The 24,813-nt window shown below is 33.5% G+C and overlaps 1 protein-coding gene across 1 annotated transcript in view; it reads right to left on the reverse strand.

The window, feature by feature from the left end:
- KIF6 (kinesin family member 6) overlaps positions 1-24,813 on the reverse strand; it is a 117,103-nt gene that overhangs the window by 57,354 nt on the left and 34,936 nt on the right. Inside the window, exons 11-13 of the mRNA XM_072333784.1 lie at positions 23,665-23,770; positions 22,644-22,776; positions 20,880-21,092 (exon numbers count right to left, since the gene is read on the reverse strand). Coding sequence (XP_072189885.1) covers positions 20,880-21,092; positions 22,644-22,776; positions 23,665-23,770 — 452 coding nt within the window. The remainder of the gene's footprint in view (positions 1-20,879; positions 21,093-22,643; positions 22,777-23,664; positions 23,771-24,813) is intronic.

Here is a 24,813-nt window from a genome sequence, read left to right on the forward strand (position 1 = left end):
CATGCCTTCTTTGTGTTACTTAGTTATATTTCTGAATTTTCTTTGAAGAATCAATAGACAACAGGATTAACACATTCAAAAATCAGGGCAGAGCTGCCATAATAGTGCAGATACTGAGAATCAGGGTCGAGTTAGCATGAACAAAATGCTTGCAGGTACCAGCAGAAAGGAACAAAGACATACTTACTGATAAAAATCAAGTTTTCATGTTCTGATACGAACATTACTAAATAAATATTTTTCCAGCACTTCATATATGATAGCTTCTATGCTTCACAAGAGAGAAATTTTTCAGATGTTTTCAACCATTTACTTTCAAGCTGCCCATGAAATCATATCTGATTGCATAATACATATGCATGTTGGAAGTCTTTAATTAGTAGGTATAAAAAAAAAGCAGAGATGAAGCATGATAAGCTTGGTAGAAGTTCAGGGAGTGGAAAATATGAAGTCAAACCCACAGAAACTTCAAGAGACCCACCCAGTGGTGCTGCCACATATGAACAAATAAGGTTCACTTTTGACTATGTTGGAATCACACATTGTAGGTAAATCCTGATTTAAAAAAAAAGACAAACGTTATACTGTGTTGCTCTATTTACATCAAGAACTCAATATAATCTATAGACCATGCTTTTCTCTCTATCTATCCTCTCCTTCTTCCTAAAGGGAAGTTGTGACGAGGAGGGGCTTGGCCTCTTCCGAGCAACAAACAGGACCTGAGGAAATGGCCACAAGATGTATCAAATGAGGTTTAAACTGGACATAAGAAGGAACTTTTTCTCTCACAGAGTGGTCAGGCACTGGAATAGCCTGCCCAGGGAGGTGGTGGAGTCTCCATCCCTGGCAGTGTTCAAGAGGTGTCTGGATAGGGAGCTAGGAGATATGGTTTAGCAGTTTTCTGTAGGTATGGTAGAGGGAGGACAGTTGGACTAGATGAGATGATCTAGTGATTCCACGATTCTATTCATCAAAATCCATGCCTGCTCTCTCAGGCAGCTGATAGGGTGTATTGCAAAAATTTTGCTAAATAAATGACAGGGCCAATATGTTAGTCCATTGTGTTAGAATGCTGTCATACTAACCTTCACTTATGTTATCAGGTAGGTTTTTAATTTACTTCTATTTTTTTTTCTAAAGATTTCAATTTGGTCCTTCATATAAGTTATTGAATCTCAATTCAATTTAAACTGTATTAGTAACAATGTTTGCTGCTCCTGTTTTAGACCTGAAAATTTTTTCATTTTTTTCAAAAGCTTGTCTGTCTTTTTTAACCACACAAATGTTTAAAAATAAATAAATAAATAAAATAGATTGCTCTCAAAATTCATCTCATCTACATATCTTAGGCTGTTCTGAGTGGCAGACACTACACTTAAATTTTCCTTTTCATTGCATCTTTTATAATTTTAGAAAAATGACTGAAGTGTGGGAGAAGAATATTTTAAGAGTTCTACCAAATGACAACCTACATCAATGGAATCATGACAGTTTGGACTAAATCCAAGTGAAATTTTTTGTTAGGCACAACTTGTAGACACAAACTGTATTTTTGGTGTCTCAAGAATCGGCTGCACCACCAGTCTTGCCAGTAACACCATAAACCACAAAAAAAGGAGTATTTCATTTTCAGAACAGTTCAGCAGAGGAATGATTACTTGTTTTCCATCAATCTGGTTTTGGAAACATACTGTACTTTTAATTCCATATTACATTTTAGTTTTATTCTTTGCTAAGATCTGATGTCCATATGCTTCTACATCTGTGGTAGACAAAAAATTGTCTGTATTTGGTGTTCCGTCAATTCCTACCAATTTGGAGCTATCTTAAAATTTCAGAATATTAATAGAAGTATTGGAGGAGCTCTTTCATAACAAGATTTTTGTTTGTCTATTTGTCTGTTCTTCTCAGAGAGAACATTTTAGTGCAAAAAAACGGAATATGAGTACCAATGCTTTCTATACCTATATTATAAATATGCATCAACTTCTGTTTGTAATGGTTATGAAATGGGAATCAAAACAGAAAACGATTACTATGGAACCACGAATTACACATATAAATAACATGGCTAACAATTCTTTTGGACTTCTCTCACTTGTTCAAAGCTTTAAAATTCTCTAAAAAACAAGCAACTTTTGTATGGATCCATCCTATACTGAAGGAAAAAAGTGTGTATTTTGAAGGAAACACTAACTCTTTGTACAAGGATGGGGAGAGAAAAAAAAAAAAAAAAAAAGGAAAAAAAAGATGATGCATACTATATGCATCTTTTTGTAATCCAGTCTTACCAAACAAAAGTGCACTTACTACCTGAATCAGAGTTAACAGTCCAGAAATCCAAGAAGGTTTAATTAAACTCTAATTTGCATTTTTAATAGAGCACTTTAATGAATGCCATTAATCATTTTTAAACAGTTTAACCAAAATCATCCTACTCACTAAATAATAGGATTAAGCACAGCAAATAGCTCTGGATTTCTGCTGACAATAATGAGAAACAGCACATAAATTGAAATTTTAAGAACAAAATTATGCAATGTCATACATATGTACTTTTAATAGCCTAAAAATAAAGCTTTCAGAAATAGATTTCTTCAGCAGAAAGATTAATTTTAATTTGAACATTCTTTAGATATCTTAGAAAGTTCAGTTAAGTTCACATGGTTTTGTGTTACAGCCATTAGCAATCACTCTTTGCAATAAGAGAAATCTGGACTCCACCGAAATACTACTAAATTAATCAAAATATAAAAGATTTTACTTAGTAACAATCCATGTGATAAAAAAAACAAAAAAAACAGTTCATCACATTTTTAGGATATCAAAACATACCTACTTAGTATCAAATCCCTTCCAACTGAAAACTTAAAAAAAAAAAGAACAATAAATAATTTCCATCCTCAGTAATTTCACTTTTGTATGAAGAAATGAAGAGTGAGGTATATCCCCGTTGTTTTAAATTAAGATTCTTTCACCTCTCAATAGTGAAGCAATTAGATGTCTCCAGTGGCACAGGATATTCCCGTTGATTTTAAGTGAACTGAATAATAAGTATTATAAGTGAAATATTACTCCAGAGCAACGTAAGATTAGCATTTATGTGTCAAGTTCTGGGTTTCCATATACCAGAGGCATGGACAGACTGGAGAGAGTCCAGTGAATGGCCACAAAGATGACAAAGTGATTTGAGCACTTCTCCTGTGTAGAAAAAATGGGAGAGCTGGGACTGTTTAGTCTAGAAAAGAGAAGGCTCAGGGACCTCATCAATGTACACAGAAGTTTTAAATGAGGATGTAATGAAGGTGAATCACAAGGTTGGAAAGGACCTACAAGATCACCTTAGTCCAACCATCCAAGGTGGAGCCATACTTTCTTCCCTGTTGCCCAGTGCCAGGTCAAAAGGCAGTGATCACTAATGAACACAGAATGTTTCCTCTGAACATCAAGAAACACATTTTCAGTACATGAGTGACTGAGCCCTGGCACAGGTTGCCTAGAGAGGTTGTGGAATCTCTCTCCTTGGAGATATTCAAAAGCCACCTGGATATGGTCCTGGGCAGCCTTCTCTAGGTGGATTTGCTTGAGTAGTGGGGTTAGGCAAGATTACATCTGAGGGTCCCTTCCATACCTTATCATTCTATGACCTTCATCAATTAGATCTGTCTGCAGCCATAAAACATGCTAGGCATGTTTTCTAGGTATGCGAGATTGATACAGACCAGAAACAAATACTCCCAAATATTTTATCAAGCACTTCTAAGTTTTAGTTAACAAGAAAACATTCTTGAAGTTACAACATACCTCCAGAAAAAGAGAAAAAAAAAAAAAGTCATAAAACCTAACGAAGTAGGAGGATCTATGAAGGGAAACATAAAAAGAAGTCTTCATCCTTGAGATCTACAACTTGGCTTTATTTTTTTTAATGTCCAGATGTTTGAATTTGGTACACTAGAAAGGCAAAATATTTGCTTCTCATAAAATACCAGAAGAAGTACCAAGCATTCCAATAAATCAAGCAGGCAAAGATCAATGCAAAAAATCATAATTAAGAAAAAATAATTGCAACTTTTGGTATCATCTCAAAGTCAACAAATTGCTAACTAAAACAGATACCCACAGACTTACTTATAACTGTAAGATCATTTCCTTCCTATCACGCCATTGTTTTAATAGCCTTATAACACAAAATGTTCATTTCTCAATGCCACTATACTGCTTACAATGTTGCTTCCAAATTTCCCACCTTTGGTGGTTTCAGTCCTAACTTTTTGTCAGAGTATTTATTCCCATATCAAATTGAGTTGATATTTAATAACTGAGATAATAACAGTTACCAAATATAATCTCGCTGTTTGGTATATTCTCCAAATAGTTTCATATTTCCATTCCAACCAAAAAAAAAAAAAAAAAAAAAAAAAAAAAAAAAAAAAAAAAGTTTCAATCTCCAGTATTAAATTTGTGTTTTAACAAGTAAATACTTTATTATTGAGCTAAGGTCAGCGTTCACAACAGAAAACATGACTGCTCTTCAGACCAATTCCAAAGATACAGCTTTCCCCACCCACAAGAGACTGTTACATCCCTTCTCTTCATCCCTAATTTTTCATCTGACTTTTTGAGGAACAAGGGTAAGACATGCTGGTTGCATAGTGTCATACAATTAACAGATTCATTTGAGAGCTACATGCTTCATTCTTTCAGTGTTACATGCCAGACATTGCCTTTCAGAGTAGATAGCCTAAATGTTACTTTCCCACTGACGACAATCGTTTCCATCACTTTAAGTATCCTTACATTACCTTTATTTACTTTTTTTGTTTTGTCAGAAGCTGTCATAGAATTCCCAGTGTATACTTAGAGCAAACGCATTGTCTTTCATTCTTAACCTATTCTTAGCACATACTAGCACCACTTCATTCTTTTTTGCTCTCTCAATGACTTGGGAAATAGAGGCAAAGTAAAAATTATGTTCTTGAACAACAACAATAAAGCACATTTCTGGAATCATAACAATCTCATGAACAATTTTCTGTCTTGGTTTGGTTTAATCTTTGTTACTCCTGCTATTTGAAGTATACCAATAGTAAAGCATGAACATGGCTGTACAATATAAATTATGCCAAAGACAAAGCAGGTGTGGTGGCAGGATAGAACAAGCACCGACCACTGGATAATGCACCAGTAAGGAACCTCTCACTTTCACATTTAAATGTGTTCTGCTAAAATATATATAGATCTAATTCACTGCCAAACAAAAATTTAACATAAATGTCTTTTCTTTCAGACATTTAGACTATTACATGTTGTCAGGCATCAAACTGTTGCCATAATGGAAAATAAAACAGGTAGACATCTGTTTAAAAATTACAGTTCTGCCAACCTTACATAACTGAGACTATTGGTTATTTAGAAAACTATTTCAGTAAATGAAGAATATGTTACTGGTTTTGACAAGCCAAATTTTCTAATTTATAAGAATATCCTTGCCACATGGGAGCTCCAACCATGAACATATATCACATACTTAATGAAGAATTTAATTTTGCTGTTGTAATTTCACAGAAGAAAAGCTTCAGATAAAACTTCCCTGTCACTTATCTCCACTCCTTTGCCACACTAGCTAGTAGAATTGTTAATATATGTGCATACTAACTATTCTTAGACAAAAGTGGTTTTAGATAGTGATTTTTTGTGAATCCTAGTGCAACAGCAAAGATGCTATCATCTGGCTGTATGCACTGACTCCTCTCTTTAGGTACCCCTGTTTGGTATGACAGCATCTTTGTACTGGCACTATCAAAGCAGAGATTAAAAAGAATCCCTCTAAAGCCATAGAACTACTGTAGAAATCTACTGTGCAGATATAATATTTTCTTCGTGTAATATGCAATGTACAGAATACTCAACGCACGTAACTTCCTGCTTCAGGGTAGGTAAAAAACTGAGTTCATTAAAAAAGAGAAACTAAACACTTGTGCATGTCTGAGTGAAGGATGGAAGGAAGTTGCACTAATATGTTACCAGGAACAACTAGATTACCATCCAATCCTACAGATCACCCAAATGCCTCTTAAAACTTGAGTTTGAGGCTATGAACAAACACAAAATTACATGAGCATAAAAATTCCTTAGCTCTAGACTGAAAGTAATATGTGGTAGCACTTATGCTTTTATAGTTTCTCTAGGTAGACTGAAAAAAAAAAATAAAAAAAAAATAAAATAAAATCTTGAGTAATTTCATGAATACAAATATTTCTGGAATTCAAGTAAATACCCTTAGGCATAAGGCACTTATCACAGAAAATTCAGAAACATTCATAAAAAAAACAAACACAAACAACCAATAGGATTTTAACGACACTTCTGATAAGTAAAAGCAGTGTTTGTAACTCACTAATGCTTAAAATGAAAGATGTAATATAACACATGAAAGCTAAATATCTCAACAACCACTATTCCTGAAACCTCACCACAATGCAATTAATTCAGCTTTTAATGAAGTTTCCATCATAAATTGACCCCAAAGGCAGGAAGTGCTTTCCACCCTGTACTTATGAGTTGGTGTAGTCTACCCTATTAACAGTATTTTCTGCTGTCATCACAATAAATATCTACATTCAGCAAAATAATTGTTCCTCCTCTTTATGTTCAGCAACCTTTCCCGATGAAACAGAAGTCAGGGAACAATTTGATACTGCAGTGTGGTAAAATAAAGCCTATGATTCAGCAACATTTATTCGTTTATAATAATTCACAGAATATTTGTTTTCCAGAAACTTATTAGTGCATTGTTAGCAATTTCTTGACCATTTCATTTTTTGCCCTTTTAATGTCTGACTGCTGTATAAAAAGTATTTAATGTTTTACATTCCACAAGATCATGAAAAACTGTAGTGGTTACAGATCACTTACTACTAGATGGATATCTATGCTATTTAATTACATAGTTCCAAAAGTGATTTCAAAGCTACATTCCTTAACCTGCAAATGAAGTTGCACTGACATTCTCTTTTTCCCCAGGTACACCAATGGGAATACTTTTCAGAGAGACAGCTGATGTCATATGTACGTACACATATGGGTAAGAATGGAGATGCACCTTGCCTTTCTCCTTCCTTTCTCCTTCTTAAACTGAACACTCAAGAAATCAAATTCTTTAAATAGTACAAGGTAGCTTTCATTATTTAAAAAACATTTTTCTTATGTAAAAACATATAAACAGCACTATAATTTCCAATACATTTCATACCTTCACTAAAAAATTTCTCTACAGATCCTGCACATACTTATCTTTAACTTTAGTTATTCTTACTACAGTCTCCACAGTATACAAAGAGAAAAGTAAAAATATAATTATTCTTATGATCTTTAACAAACTGAGATGAAAGGTCAAGTAATTTTCCAGGTTCTCATGCATTTAATACATGTCTTTAATTTCTGTGTTTCAAAAAGCTAGCTTAATCAAACCTGATGACATTCTTGTCCTGGTGATATCAGTGACAGAGCTAATTGCTCACATTGTCAAGACTCAAAATAGTAGATAGGTATTCTGAAAATTTAAGTAGTGTCAATAGCTTTATTAGGGGACTTCACTTAAAGAATGTTTATGTCAAAATATTTGAGTTAAATTACACATTGCATGAATGCATTTCCCAATCTAAAGTCTTCCAGTTCCTTTTTAACGAAGATTTCTAACCACCTGAACTGTATGATGAATATACTCTGAAGGATCAAAGGAAAATTTTCACGTTGATACACTCTGTAGCTCATATCTACTTATGTCAAGACATAGATTAAGAGTGTTTTTGCAGCTTGAAAATCTATGTTCTGCACATCTATCATTAGAAAATTTCCTAATTCTTTCTGAATGCCTAGTACATTATGTTTTTCAGGCAGATTTAACTTATTTTCCTTAAGATCAACATGAGACAACATATTATGGAAATTCCATGTCACAAGCTTACTTCAATATTAAATGTCATGTACTTAGAGCCAAGAGCACACTCATATTTGGCTTTAGTTGATGAAATAAACTTGCCTAAGTTTTTCTTTCAGTATTCCCATGTTAAATATTCCTAACATGTTTAATAAAAAATTTAAACATTCACCTCCTGTTTTTGAATAGTCGCTAGCATTTAAAACTGTTGTCTACTTTTTCCTGTACAGTGAAATGTTAAAGGAAACTTCTCAAATACTTAGAAATGTTTCTTCCCAGAGCTAAAGCTGACATGCATGGAATATAAAAAATATAACTATTCTAGAAAGATGAACTTTTCCAGTTTGTGATGAGTACTCAAATCTTCTTTTGCAAGTAGCAATATCAGTGTATGAAATACATTTTATGTAGCTTACTCTTGGAAGTTACAATAAATAGCATACACTATAACCAGAACTCCTAACTCACAATTGCATAGAAATTTAAGCAGCCAACATGATCTAGTTTTTTCCACAAAACCTCCCAAACAAATTAGCTATCAATAAACAGAAATAATTTCAAGAACAAATATGTTACAGAAGAAAGGCGTTCAAAGCTTAGTATTGGTCTCTGTTTCTAATTCACTCTTACTTTCGCAAATCATTCAATCTTCTCCTTGATGTTAGAGAAACAAGATTTTGCACTTACACATAAGCCTTTGAACATGACATCTCAAAGCAATCTTGAAAGATAAGCTACTCTAATTTATTTTACAGTTGAGGAAACTGGTTCAGAGAGGTGAGATCACTTTCATAAGTTCACAATCTTACTAAATAATAAAGACTGAAATAAAAAACAGATGTCCTGTATCTCTGTCTAAGAACACAGTCAGTGCATCATATTGCCTTCATAATGTAATGGAAAGATGATTTTTTAAATAATTATTATTGTTAATTAAATCCATAGCAGAAGCATGAGAACAATAGCGAACACTACAAAAAACAATACAAAAACCCATGATAAACAAAAAGAAAATTCCAAGTCAGCTAAAAAACTACTCAGACAATATATTTATCCCATATATTCAGTAAGAAATCAGAAACATACTATGCCAATTGTTAACAGAAGTTTATACATTATTTCAGAAATATTCTTAGTAAGAAGTGCAATTTATATAGAAACAACAAGAGTGGTACAAGTACTCAGTGAAAACCGTTTGACATTTTAAAGTGACAGTAGAATACTTATAGAAAAAATGAACACTATAAGATGATAGGAAAATAAACAACAGGTGGTTGCATTAAGAATAAAATATTGAAGGAAACATGGAAAAGGAGAATGGGAAGGAAAATCTTCCTCCAGTTAAAGTTACAGTCCCCACCATTTATGACTTTATATATATATATATATATATATATATATATATATATATAGACACTGGGAAAGGTGTACGCAATGACTATCCTTACTCATCTTAATTATTGCACTGAGCTGCTTCAAAGGTGTTTTTATTTTTCCATTGTGCCTCCACCCATTAGAAGTGATTTTTAATGATTTGAAAACATTATATATAAATATCAGTTTTACTTTGTTGTTTCATATGCTGTCCATAAATACCCAACTGAATTAGTAAAAGTTACATCATTAATTCTTTCAAGAGTCCTATCTGATGCATTACAGCATGACTCAATGCTACTGCATATTTTAACATATGGCTTACCCTTATGAACATTTCTGAAACAGTCCCTAATTTGCTAAAATAATTTAAAAATTATTTGATACAGACCAACTATTGAAATCCTGCTTTTCAAACATCTGGGAAAAAAAAAAAAAATAAAAAAATCTATGATTTGACCTTAAGAACATGAAGTCTGTGCTTATAGGCAGTTATCCAATACTATAAGGAAGACTGTAGTAATTTTTATTGCAATACTCAGGGTATTCGCTTGGTGATGGTAGGAGCAAAGAGAAGGAATAAAATAATACATTATTCAAAATCAGCAAGGCAGAATAGAAAAATGATTTTGCTGTAGAAGAAGAAATAAATTCTGACTAGACAGAAAATTTTGACATTTTTAGCATATTGTTTACAACGTTACATCAATTCATATCTCCTTTTAGACTGAAAATTATATCTGACAACATTTACTTTCTTTCAATTTTGGAGGGTTTTACAATAATAAATGTAAGTTTTTCTAAACCTCCAGTAGGAAATAGGCATTTATAACCTGTGTGGTCATACAGCATACTCTCTTGTATGGTAACTACTTTACGATGGGCTTAGTAAGAAGCACTAAATGCAGTTATACTCAACAGACTTTTTAATAGTATTATTACATGAAGAAACTATCAAATTTGAAAATGTTAAGTTACGTGATGTTTTTTGATTACGCATAGAAAAAAAAAGATTGAGTTTAACAATCCAGGCAATAATTTTCTGAAACTTTTAGTGATCCCTCCTCTGTCTCTTAACATCCCTCTTTTCACTTTCTTACTTAAAGTCCACATTTTGCAAAAAAGCAGATTCCAGGAAACAAAGTGACTTGTTTGGATACAACTGCCAAAGCCACTTCCTGTGCGCATTTGGCAGAAATGCTTGGGTAAAAAAAGCCTTATGACATTTTTCAATCCAACCAAGATGGGCATTCCATTCAGCCACACAAAAACTCAATTTAGCCCCAGAATGGTATGCCAGCATTATATATCTGAGTGCTCAAAGCATTACAGTCGAGTAATAATAAATTGAATTTTACATATGTCAGGAAAAATGACATCAAACAGGTTCCAAACAATAAACAGACTACTGCATCAACGATCTGCAATCAGTTGTTACTCCATTATTGTATCCTCCTATTTCCCCCTTTGCTCTCTGTACTGCCTAGCATGTGAATGCAGTATAAGGAATAATTGACTTGAAATGTGCAAAGAGCTCACTGACTGGAACACGGCTAACACCAATGTTGTATTTAGCACTGATGTTATTAACATCTGATTCAGTAGTAGATGAAAAAGGATGATGATAGAAAAAATTTGATTGTTGGATTTTGTTAACTAGGTTTTACATGTCCAACCATGTATATTTTACATTAAAAAAAAAAAAAAAAAAGAAAAGATGAAAAATAAAACTATGTAAATATATATACACACACAAAAAAAAGTTTTGTTACTTACATACATTACATTTATATTATATACTTTATATGTGGTTCAAGACCATTTCTATTCACTCAGTGCAGCCCAAGCAAGTAAAAAGCTTACACACCCTTCTTATACAATTCCACAAAACTCTGAGTCACTACATGGGGAGGCCAGCAGAGAAGACCTTTCTCAAACAATGGGCTGACCACAGATCTTCCCTTTTGTAATAGACACTGCTTCTTGGCAGAGTTTCCTGAAGAGGCAAGACCCTAAAGACTAATTTATTTATACGGCAAGAGATTCATTTCAGAAATATCTTTAAAGTAGGGATACTGTAAAACCGTGTCATCACATATGCAATGATCACTTGTATTTAACAGGCAAACAGCTACTTTTTATACCAGATTTTGTTTCTAAATGTTTTCAAGCTGTAGCTACACACAGATCACAGTGTAGGAATCAAATACAGGGCAGCAAATTCACAGAGCTCTACAGCAAAATCTTTCATTTGGAAAACAAAGCAAAACAATCCACTACATATGTAGTACTTGTCAGTCACATATGAAAGCATATTTGTACTATGTACTCAGATGACACCGGAGGCTAAATAATTGCAGCTATAATATAAACTACAAGAAATCTTCCTCATCAAAAGTGGTATGGTAAGCTCTTAGTAATTCTTTTAATTATTCCTATAATTCTCCTTAAGAATTATCCACATTGAAGTGGATATTTCAATACCAATCTCAAAGAGCCATATGGCAAAAATTCTAATCAAATTCAAACCTACTATCAATATGAGGGCATCCTACAATGATTCATGAGGTTCATGAGGGAAATTAGAAATGAAAAATATTTTCTCTTAACTTTGACTTTTGAAAAAATAAGAATAACAACAAAATTTCTAATTTACTAAGTTGGAAAACATTAATGAATGTTTAATACGTGATTAGGTTCAACTGACATTATAGGGTAATAACAATGCTTATATGCATTTCCTTAGAGAAACAAATACAATTAATGCTTTAGAGAATCCACACAAATAAATCAACCCTGTTGGCCATGCAAGGATGCAATAAATCTTGTAACTGACTTGGCTGTTCTACGTGCTCATCCTGTTTCTGTTTAACAGTTTTAGCTTTGTAGAATATGCCCCAAACTCTAGGCCCTTACAGTAGAAGAAATTAATTATATCTTGTGCTATCCCCTTGAAGCTAAGTGGATGTTTTGTTAGATCAGGCCCTGACCTGGTTGAAGCAGTAGTGCCCAGAAAAAAAAAAAAAAAAAAAAAAAAAAAAAAAGTATGTAAAATATTAAATAAAAAAGTAGTTATAATTTTCAATATGTACATGGTCCTTGAGAAATAAATTGGTGATGTACATACATAGAAGAGTCATAAGTAGAATTACAGCTAAAAACTGGAAGGAAACTTTCATCTTGCATTTTAGCACTTTGAATTTGATAACAGCGTGAAAACAGACGGACCCATGAGTATTGAGGAATAAACAAAAAAAGAGTCAATTTCTTACTAAAATGGCATACAAATATATACTATAAATACAAAAAGAAGTTAACCTCTCAAATCAGATTTTTTTTGGAAGTTTCTTTTTAGTTCCAGTATGCTAAACTTACATTCATAATGACTTTTAACTGAAGGCACCAGAAAGTCAAAAATGTAAGCAGGAACTAGGAGTTGCAATGAAACAGGTATAAGTAAATGAAGCATAGAAGGTATCAAACATGATAGCCAATATGAACAGCATCAGGTTTACTATGATTTCCTATGTTTTGCTTAGAGCTGATCCTCTAAATAAAGTTTTTGATCTGTCCACTCTTTGAAGTAATTAAAGAATGACAATAAACGCTAAAACCATTAAGACTGCAACAGTAATCAAGTTCAGCAGCATCAAAGTAGCAGTAGCCCCATGGCCAGGAAGTGAACGAGTCAAAAAGCCTTGAAATTATTACACACAAAATGCAATAAATAAAAACAAAAAAATATTGACATTACAATTAAATATTACAATATATAGTAAAAAATGAAATTTATCTTAATTTGAATACAGCCCTGGTATATGACTGAAAATCTGATAAGGTGGTTCACTTTACACAAATATTTTTCATAGTATCATTGGGGAAAATACAAACTGTCTTTTAACAAATGCCTTGCTCAACAAGGCATCAAAAATGATTCACTACTGTAAGTAATTTTAACAAAGAAAATGGGAAAATTAGTCCGGAAGAGAAAATAAATCATAAGCACTGTAGTACAATAAAAACATAGATGTCTTAGAGCATCATTATGGTTAGGTACCATCTTTCAGTGTTTCAGTAAGATACATGGTTTGAAGAAGAACTGGGATAACTGCTAAAATTTAGTCATAATACTTCAGTTACAAGACAGTGACTATAACCATACTTGTTTTCACACAGGTTGTCAGTGAACCATTTTAGTTCTTTCAAAAACTTCACATAGCCAATACAACTTTCAGATTTGCTTTAATTTACAGTATAGTTAGCTCAACTCTTAACTGACCCTGGGAATGGTTAAAGACTATTTTCAAACTAGCTCAATAGATTACTATAGCAGAGTATCTCAGCTAACTGAGGCTCTGCAATGAAAATCAGTAAGAGATTTTACCACAACTTTGAGTACTGACCAGGGAAAATTACTGCATAATCTGATAGAAAAGCACATCTCACGCTCTAGATGTGTACCTCATCTCCAAACCTTAGCTTGATCTCTTCTTTCACACCTAAAAATCAATGCTCCAAACTCTCTCAAATTAATCTAAGGTTGACATTACTCCCCAGCTGGTGTGACATTTTTCTTTTAAAATTATATTTCTGATCTTACAGCAAAGCAGCTAAAAATGAACAGAACAGTTACAAAATTCTGAGGGGTAAAATAATATATTGGAGATAACTGAACCACACAATTTTTTACTTATTCATTAAAACCACCCGCCAAAATGTTAAGAGCCTTACTGAAGAAAAAAGTCACAGTTCCACCAACTTCAATGGAAAAATTATCCAATCACACAAACATAAAACTGTCTGAAAAGATCTGTCTGAATCTTACTTAAGGTCCATCAAATTCATTACAAGGATCAGGAACAAGTGAGGTTTTGTGAGGCACTTTGAATAATTTCTCATTTGAGTTAATACTGAACTACCTTGAGGCTAGTCTCTCAAAGCAATGTCATGTTCTGTTTGAACATGAAAAGTCATTTTAAAATTAAATACACTTGCAAAGTGTAATTTTATTGAGCAGAATTGATTGCATCTGCATAGAAATATTTGAAGTTTAAGCCATAAGGAAGAATTTCTAGTCTTTTGTATTAACCGCGTGCATAGACAATGTGCATGTAGTGTCTCCAATTAAAAAACACTGTAGTTTCTTGAGTTTGATGTTCTTAATCATAACAACATGGAAGACATTTCACGGATTATTTGCCAAATTTGATAGATAAAGCAATTAAATCATATTTCAAGTACACAGAAACAATCAGGAGCATGTTTTACATCTAAAATATCAAGAGTTAAAGATGGACGGTCATAGAAAGTAAAAACATCTTTAAGGAGTTAGTCTGAAGAACCCAATATCACTTTTAGGCAGCCAAAGTGGCTAATGAATCAGGAAGTTGAAAAGATTTGAAACAGTAGAGAACTTCCAGGGAACAGTGTGTTACATTTCAGCAAACTAATGTGGATAAGAGAACAGTAAACCAGCATAGAAATACTGGAATCTTTCCCCATCTAAACAGACTGATAGGAAAGCTGTAAAAACTGCCAAAAGCATCTTTAACAAGCTTCCAAACATACGTTCCAAATCAGAAGGGATTCCAAGCTCAGAAACTGAGAGAAAGACACACTGAGCTTAGACAAACAAGAAGTCTTCTATAAAACCAATTAAATGTGGAGAAAGAAAGAGCTTTTGACAGCCATACAGTAGTAAGTGGTTTACATAACAGCAATGTCTGTATAAGACAATAAAGTTTCAGTGTTTCCAAAAAATCAATGAAAGTACTCCCTACTCTCATTAAATCCTTACATCTCACAAAATCTGCCTTTGATGTTGCAAATGGAGATCTAGCTCCAAAAAAAGCAAAATCTGGGCTTCATCTCCTAAAAATAACTCCATGTTCATATTTACAAACAGTTGAGGACAAAAATCCTAACACAGAATGTTAGCATGAAATGCCAATTGCAAGAGCTCATGTAAATTTACATCTTAAGCACACATTCATATTTGTAACAAAAAATAATCATTTGTTGTTGCTTAAAATGACTCTGATAGAGACTCGCATTTCTTCATTCATTCGTTTTTAACTTCTCACTAATCTCAGCAAGTTTAATTTAAAGTCCTTTCTCAAGCAAAACTTACACCTGAACACTCCTGCGGTCTTCTGTAGGGAATATTCTTTGTCAGGGAGTTTGGATAGACGACCTCCAGAGGCCCCTTCCAACCCCTAGAGTTCTGTGATTCTGTGAATTGGAGCAATATATGTTTCTATCTGGTGACTCGAAATACCAGAAATAACTTTGTTTAAACTTCCCAGAAGTATAGCATCATAAAACTGTTCAGAATTTTATCAGTAGCAATGAAAAATTCAATTACATCTAAGCTGGTAGAAGTTCAGCTTGAGAATGAATTGGAATACATTTTTGTCTAGTCTCATAACAGGAGATGTACTCTATTCTGATGGATGAGAAGCATCAGGAATAAGCATGAATAATGTTTGAAGTACATCAGTGAGCTCCTTTGCTGACTGAAAAGTGTTAAAATGGGTACATCTGTTCGGTGACAGACAAACTCAGTCATGAGCACAGGGCCAGGATATCTGTCCCTCAGAAAGCCTAAAGCACTGCTGTACCTGCAAAATGAGCCCAAGACATATATATGTTTAATAAACACTTAGTTTTCCTAGTGAATTGAAACCCTTTTTTGAACAAAGGATACAGAAGAGATTTTGATGGAAAATCTCAGTCAATCCCTTCCAATATGGAGTTTTCTGCAGGTTTTCCAACAATAGAAGGAAGCTTTTCCCCCAGATTATTACATAAATATATAAAAGAGCCAAGATAAATATTATGAGAAGTCTAAATACAAGATGAAAATATTTAGCTTTCAGAACTGAATAGTTGGTGCGTTATCATCACTACTGTCCCAGTGTTCATAATCACCATCTGTTTATAGAAAGCATCTCTCACCTCTCATTTTAAAGTTAACTTGTCAGCCCTTCAGGATAGAACATTCTTTTTTTTTTTTTTTTTTTGTATGTGCTTGCAATCTGCCAAGTGAAAAGCAATTTTCAGTTCTGACTGAGTCTCATAACAGATAATTTTTCCACTAAACTCTAAAATATCCTCACAGCTTCTCAGTTAAAGATACAGGAAATGGCTAAAAATGGCCAAAACATGATCCTAATAAAATCTTTTGTAAGTGTAAAACAATTCCTCTTAAGCTCATAAGCATAAACAACCACTGGAAACTATCACTGCAATTTATTGCATTCTTTGAATGTCACAATATTAACACTGTTTTCTGGTAACCAAAATGTTTGTATTGCAGTAGAAAAAAATCCAGCAGGAAGAAAAATGATATGTGTCTTCCACTGACAGAGTCATGTTACAAGCAAGCAGAAGACTGTGATCTATTTAAAAAGAGGACTTACCTGCAAAAGAGAAGTGATATAAAATGACAAGTCAAAATGCAACAGAATGTTGCAATGACATTTATGATGAAGTCTGATTTTTTTTTCTTCTTTGTCAGTATTATTCATACTTTGATTTATCCTGAAACTATTTATTTGTAAAAGCAGCAGTCTCCTGAGAAAGACCATAAGCAACTCTGCATGTGAAATCCTAACCTCTAAGATAAGATCTCTTCAAGTTATAGATTAAGAGTAACAACAAATCTGCAGTATAGATTTTACAATAAGGTGAATTATTAAAAAAAAAAAAAAAAAAAAAAACAACAAAAAAGTTGAAGCCTTTGTAGAGCTCAAGGTATTGTGCTGCTATCTTTGCATTTTCTGGTATGTTCATCTGAAGCGGACTACATTCACAGCCAGAGAGTTATATTTTTTTCAGATTTATGAAAGATATCACGATGCAGTAAATAGTAGGAGTCAGACAGCACAACTACTGAATATATTAGAATGTTCTGTACCCTTACTCATGTAGTTGTGGATCTATAATTTAGAGTGTTCTGTGATTAAAATGGGTATTGAAAATTAAGTTATTTTTCAGAGTACTTGGACTAAGATAAAAAGCTCTGGTCTGCTCATTCTAACCTAATTGTCTTATACAATCTGTAAAAGGCCCTCAGTGATAGGAGCTGGCTTGCCAAAATATCAGCAGCAGGCAACTTTCCAATCTAAACAGTGGCGTGCTGCTGCCTTACTAAATCACAGGAGTGTGATACCTACCACACCCTCCTAAAGGAACACTCTTGGGATCCAAGAACAACAAACTTAACAGCAAGCAAAATGGTATAACTTTTAGCTGAAGAATTGATGCTCTAGTCACACAAGAGAACATCCTGATACAGGCTATGATGTATCTGAATAAATAAAACCACAATGCACATGTCCAATTTCAGTCATTCTTATTAGATTCCCTATAGGCATCAAACCTTATTTTTGATAATAATTTACTAATGATCTCATTTTGAACATGAGCCCTTATGCTTAAATAAGCAGTTAAAAAACAAACAAATATGAAAAATAATTACAACTTAGTGTTTATTATTAGTAGGTAAATAGGATATAATGGTAGCCAAAGAAACATTTGAATGCAAACTTAGGGTACTAGGTCTTATTTTGTTTTATGTTTATACAGCTACTACCCTCAAAGTTTACTATTTGGAGTTTCAAAAACACAGAAGATACAGAAAAGATAGAATTTACAGGAACATAAATATTACAGTGCACACGTCAAGTCTTCAATGTAACAGCACCTGCATTCAATTTCTCCTGGAAGACCATTTACATTCAATGCAGCAGAGACTTAGAAACATACAGTCATGACTAAACAAGTGTAGGATTCTCCCCCATGATTTGTTAGTTTACTTTCAAGAAAAAGGAAATGACATAAAAAATTGGAAAGACATTCTGGATAATGTTGTAAATTGAAATATTTACAAATGATCTAAGATATTGCTTAAATGGTGAACAATAGGTTTAATATTACATCAAAGGCTCTACTTGCTAGTTCTACCTTGACTCAAGCCAAAGCTATTTCTACATCTTTAACAAATCCTTGGTGTGTATAGATAACAAATCACGTGCATGTAGCTCAGATGGATTTTGAAAGAACACATAGCTTCAGGATTATGAATATTATTTGGACAAATTTTACCAGACAGATAACAATTTTACCACTGTAGGAGTTCTGCACCTATGAGAAATTACTATGAGAAAGTCAACTTCTCAAATCTACACAGAAACTGGAAGGCCAAAAGGAAAATTATAACCAAGCATATCCATTTAGTTGATATTAGGGAATTAAAATAACTTATTTTGCCATGAAAGTTACCAATGCTCTCTTCAACAACTGGCGTTTTTTCAAAACACTTTGCTTAACTGCTAGGTAGAATATATTGGATTCATAAAGTCTGCAGCATGTACAAGTGTGAGCCCAAAAGGAAAGAGCTATATCTCAATCAATAGCACATATTTGAGGGCTTTTGGCAATTTTGCAATAAAAAACAGCAGACTAGATGGTCTTTAAGGACCCTTCCAACCCCAGCCATTCTATGATTACTTTCATTTATTTGATTATTAAATAATGTAATTGACTGCAAGCCATAGTTCATCTTTCTTTATAACGAATTAAACTCAAACATTTTTTTTGACAGCCTTCTGGGCTCATTCTAACTACAAACTGATTTGAAAAATAATCTTCTGATTACTCTTCAAGAACTTACAAACATAACACTTTCCATGCAAACATGCATTGAGGCTTGTTCTTTTCAGTACGCTAAGAAACGAAACAAAAGAGAGAAAAATAAAGTTGCTTATACATGAGGGAAAAAGCTGTCATTCTCATAGACAGAAAAAGATTCTGAGCATGGAAACTTGGTTATATGCTTGCAAAGACAATTATTCTCCAGAGATTGGCTTTAATGCATACTGGCAAGGCTGAACAGGTTATGCTATTTACCTGATTTCTGCTACATTTATGCTTTATTTATTATTTTACAGCACAGCTAGCAGAGTGGCATGGTATTTTACAAGTTTTATAATAAGAAAGATTATTGTGGCAGAAAGAGATAATAAAAACAAATGAAATGCTCACCCATGTCCTAGGCTTGCAGAATAAAACTCCAAAGGGAGCGATCTCTAGAAAGAGATCCTTTCCCAGTGGCAGTCAGCCCTTAAATGGAGTGTAGGAGAGGTGCAGCCACACTTCACCCCTTCCAGTCACACAGCTGAATTGCTTTCACCTGTGTTCCCGTGGCTAAGCCCTTGCCTCAGGTGATCAATCAGTGGTTCAGGCCATGACTCAACAGATCCCATACAGTTGCTCTAAAGTATTCCATGAGAACAACAATGTAAAAATTAAGAAATACTTCTTTAAATTATAACCATCATAATAGCTGCATATCATAGGATGTTAGGAATCCTAATGCTGCCAACATTACTGACAAGACTTGCAGCAGAACATCAGGCTGCTTGAGAACTGTGTGGACATATATGGCCATTTACAGTAATCCAAAAGTAAATTATTATTTATCTGTAACCCTCACAGAAATATGTCTGATTTTTTAAAATTATTTTTATTAACTGTAAGATGTCCTGGGGGAGAGTTTTTACATTCACATTTACTGTCACGATTGCTGAAGGTGCATCATTTTTATGTCCATGTAGAATGTGACAGAGTATCAGAACCTAATACAAAGCTGATTGAAAAGAAGGCTGCAAGGAAGGGGATGTGTTCACAGGTATTTTCAAAGCACAAGATATATAATCTAATCACACACAAAAAGTCTCATCTCAGAATATATTACCTCCTCAGCTCAGACAGACACCCATCTAAACACTCATTACCCTAACAGGATGGGAATCAGGTAGATGTACTTTTGGCCAAGGAAGATACTTCTTCATTGTGGCAGGTCCTCTGCACCAACCATATGGCCAAAATATGGCCAACAAGCACCTAAGTAGTACAGTATAAGCAAAACTCCTGTCGACAAACACAGAGAGTTTTCAATCTGGTATCAGAGCTGGAAGCAAAACAAATGAAACCTCATTCTATTTGAAAATAAGATTTCTCTCATAGGTTGTAAGATTACAAAATAAATAAATAAATAAATAAGAAAAATGTGTTTATTGATGTATTAGTATACTGTGCAATTAATAATGCCTGCACAAATCTTCTTTCAATATCTGCTGTACTGGTTTTGATTTCTTTTTTGCTAATGGTTATTACTTCCAGACTTCCTAGGAAAAACAAAGGTTTTTTTTTTTTCTTTCTAGTAATTTTTATGAGTTATGTTTAAAAAAAAAATCATTTTCTGAGAACAAATTTACTTGAAGATTTAAAGTTCTGCAACATCATTTGTATTCTTTTTTTTTTCTTTTTTTTTTTTTTTTTTTTTTTGGAGAATTATACAACAGAAGGTTTGCATCAGTTTGCTAAAGCCATCATTACCTTGAGAGAACTATAAATTTATATCCCTGCATTTGTGTATAAAGAATTTGCAGAATACCCTTACTACTGAAAACAAAAATGTCCTGTTCTGTTATGCACTTAAATAGCATGCTGCATATCATATTGTAATGACCCAATAAATACTCACTTAATTTGCACTAACCTTTCATTCTGGAAATAAAAGACAGCCTCTGAACTGAAGAGCTGAGGTCTTTTGCTTCTTTTAGGCTAAGAAATCTAGATGGGTTTTGACTTTCCTCTAAGTTTGTAGAGTGAGATTGCTTCAATGATATAGAACCAGCAGAGGCAGCATTGAGCTGAAAAAGAGCATCTTGTGCTTTCTTTCTCTCATTTTTTAGCATGTTTACTAGAATATCTGCAAGATATATTAAGGAAGTAATTAAGAATCTCTTTTCAATAAAACAACAATTATATTTGCTCATCATTAGGTCTTTTTTCTTTTTCTTTTTTTCTTTCTTTTCTTTTTTTTTTCTTTTTTTCTTTTAAGTATCTGATTCACATTTGGAAGCCTATTTGTGAATATGAATTTAGAGTTAAGAATTTTGTTTGCAATAATATCCCATCACCTTAGTTTTTTCCAAACAGGAGATTCATTTTTAATAAGCACTAATTAATTCACATACTGAGCACAACTGTTAAGCATTTACAGTCAAACAGAAATGAAAACACAATTAAGATAGCTGTTGTGTGACTCCTTATTAAAATTTTTGAAGAAAAGAAATCCTTAGCTTACAGCTAGACTAGTTTCTTCCTTGTACTTCAGGAAACATACGTGCTTACTAGACATAAGTGCATTTGAAATACAAAATCAGAAACTGAATGTAATGCCTTCCCATGTTAGCCCATGACATCAGAGGCATATATATATAAGCGCTATGGCAGTAGCAGTTGAACCTTCCCACCAGTATTCTGTTACATTTTGTTGCCATGCAACAGATGTCAGCAAACAGGCAGTCTTTCAAAATGGTATCTAGGATGAGAGTGCGCATGAAGAAGTGTGTCACTGAACTCTTCCATGCAGAAAAAATGGCACCTATTGACATTCATTGGCACTTACTGAACAGTTTTGGAAACCAAACAGTGAATGTGGGCACAGTGAAGCATTAGGTGGTGCATTTCAGCAGTGTCAACAGTGACAGCGGGGCATGTCCACTGCTGCATGCAGGTTCTTGTACATCACTGACAAAAATGCACAGCTAAGGGTGGTGACTACGATGGAAAAAAAAAAGTTTTGTAGCTGAGGATTTTCTCCACTGAGTAGTGCTATTGCGCACTTTGCATTTGTTATAGTTTTCACGGGAATAAAAAGAAGACATTACTTTCACGGCAACATATATGTGTCTGCTGTGAGCCACTGAAATGGACAAAGCCCGTCTAAGTAGTCTAATGTTTTTATATGCAGAAAGCCTTAGCTTTAATTTAAATGTTAAACGTGTGTGTAAAGAGTATAAGTTTTATATTAATTCAAAAGGTACATAATCCAATAGCCCCCAAAGCAGCACTTCATTTGGCTAAAAATAACACTTACAGGAAATTCTATTCTTTGTAAGGTAATAAATTGATCTTTACATAGCATCAGATTTTCCCATTCTAAAAAAATGTTTAATTTGCTTGAGGAGCGTTTTTTAGGTATGGCTTTATTCAGTCTTTGGATCTTGGCTGGACCATTCTAAATCTAAGTGGTGCCTGGATCCAGGATTTTGGTTTGGGTCACAACTGAAATAGAAGCAGGTGCAAAGAAAGGGTCCTGCCACATAAAATTTGGAAACTGAGTAATTGCTTTAACACAGTGGGGTCAATAGAGAGAAATTCATTTCACACAGCCAACTCCTATCTCACACATAGAGAAACCATTGTAGCCACATCAGCTAAAACCCAAATATTACTTTTTCCCTGCTAAGGATACTGATCTCATTGTCTCTTTGCTGCAGAAGTTCTTTCATTTTTTTCAGTTCCTCTCTTCCAGCTTCTTCACTAGTGTCTTTTTCTTCACAGTTGTGATGTGATAGCAGCTTTCCATCAGAAATCTTTGAATGATTCTGTTGTAGCCACCGGAAGAAAGAAAGAAACAAATAACATTGCTCTCATAAATTTACCTCTGGCTTTGTATTTACTTTCCCTTGTGACTCTCTGGAAAATATGTTGAAAACAATGTCTGTATAGACCCTTAAGAGAATAAAAACATGCCACTATATCAAGCTCTGTGCAAATGTTTGGGATGGGTAGATGTATGAAATGAGAGGTATTTGTTGTTCTTCACTATGAAGTGTAGAATTTACTTTATCCTACATAAGTGTGACTCCAGTGTTCTGTAGCATCATGGTGTTTTTGGTATTAACAGTGCAAATAAGACCTAATTATTAAAAGACAATCAATTTAAATCAGGAATGCATATGTCGTTGTATTATAAAACAACATCCCAAAACATAGAAAAAGTGGATAATACCTTCTACTTATTTCTCTATTAACTTCACTGTTCCTTCTACTTCAAGTGTATCTTGTTTCCTCAGAGTTGAAGTGCTTACAATATTAACACTGTGCAACAGATTCAAGGATATAGCGTTTTAATCTTATTTTTTAATCTCTTTTGACATAGTTTATAAAAGGACATCGTAGTACTCTGAATACACAGGTACATCAATCCACTTACAAATAACTTGCAATGAGTAGATTCCAACAACTTATAGTCCACTCTTACAGTTTACCATATATTGCGATTGTTTCACACAATCCTGCTGCATTTTTCCAATTAAATTCCAAATTTCTATTAGTTCTTCAAGCAATTCACAGTTTGTTTTACCAGTTTCCATATCTCTCAACTATATTTCATCTCTTTTGATTCTTTTCAATTGTGAATGTCTTCAATTTATATACAGTCCCAGCTGTATTTCCACCTATATGTATATTCCTATTCCACCTAGGAATACCTTCAAATAAGTGAAGCAGTACTTGATCTTGCGCATGTCTGCTTCAACATCCAAAGTGCTTTCAGGATCATTGTCTTCCAGAAATGTTTCTATTAACTCATCCAACCTGAAAAGACATAACATTTTTAAGAAACAAAAATCACAAAAAAGTAGTCAAGTCTGTAATGTGTCAAATTCTGATTTACCAAAATGACTGATATTAGCAGGCTACCTTTTTTTTTTTTCAGTGTCCAAGCAATTATGGTGTACCTTTTATTGCTGATATTAAAAGCTGGCTTTGATGCTGGAGATTCTATAACTGTATATCAAAACATACTTGCATGTGCTAATTAACAGTTTTAGAACTAAAGGCATTTGGGAAGAAATATTTTGTTTTCTCATTTATTTTACAACTTACAGTTTTTTTGCCATATCATAATTAAAATGAACTAAAGTCTGTCCTTTCAGAAAACATGGCAACCTAACTTTTAGAAGCTTTGAGCATCAGATTTTTTAATATGCAGTTATTTGTGTAAAAGAAAAACCCATCTCCTTTTACGATACAAGAGTCAGTCAACTTTCATACATAAATATCACTTGTTCAAAAATTTTATTTATTGCTATAAGAGCTTTTCGGTGTGAAATGTCAAACAGGAATAAAAAAGGAGGGGAGAAGATACTGATTTCCTGTACAGGAGGATATTCTTAAACTATTTATAGAAATAAATGAAAATTAGGCTACAGAATCATGTAAAGTTGTAAATCATGTAATGATCTATCCATTTTTACATCTACAATAACAATTCCAACACACTCCTTCTAGTCAGAACATCAAACACAGACAGTAATCATTCTCCTATAAACACAGGCAGAGTAAGAAGAAGCTTTTTGCAACGTTATACAGAGACTCTTGGTTTTAACTGAATTACCTTCAACAGGCGGAGAATAACTCTCTCCTTACCAATCATACTGTACTCTAAATAGTCACCTAACTTTTGGTCTTTAGTTCTATTGCAGATAATTGAATATTAAGCCTTTTTCCTCCAACAGAAAAATGTGTCAAGAATTATGACTGTAAGTACCAAACTAGAAAAATCACATAGAATAGCCCAGATATGAAAAAAGTTGTGCCTAGATGTTCAGGGGGAGCAAGAAAATGCTAACAACCTA

Source organism: Excalfactoria chinensis, chromosome 3 (genome assembly GCF_039878825.1).
Source record: "Excalfactoria chinensis isolate bCotChi1 chromosome 3, bCotChi1.hap2, whole genome shotgun sequence".
Taxonomy (NCBI): Eukaryota; Metazoa; Chordata; class Aves; order Galliformes; family Phasianidae; genus Excalfactoria; species Excalfactoria chinensis.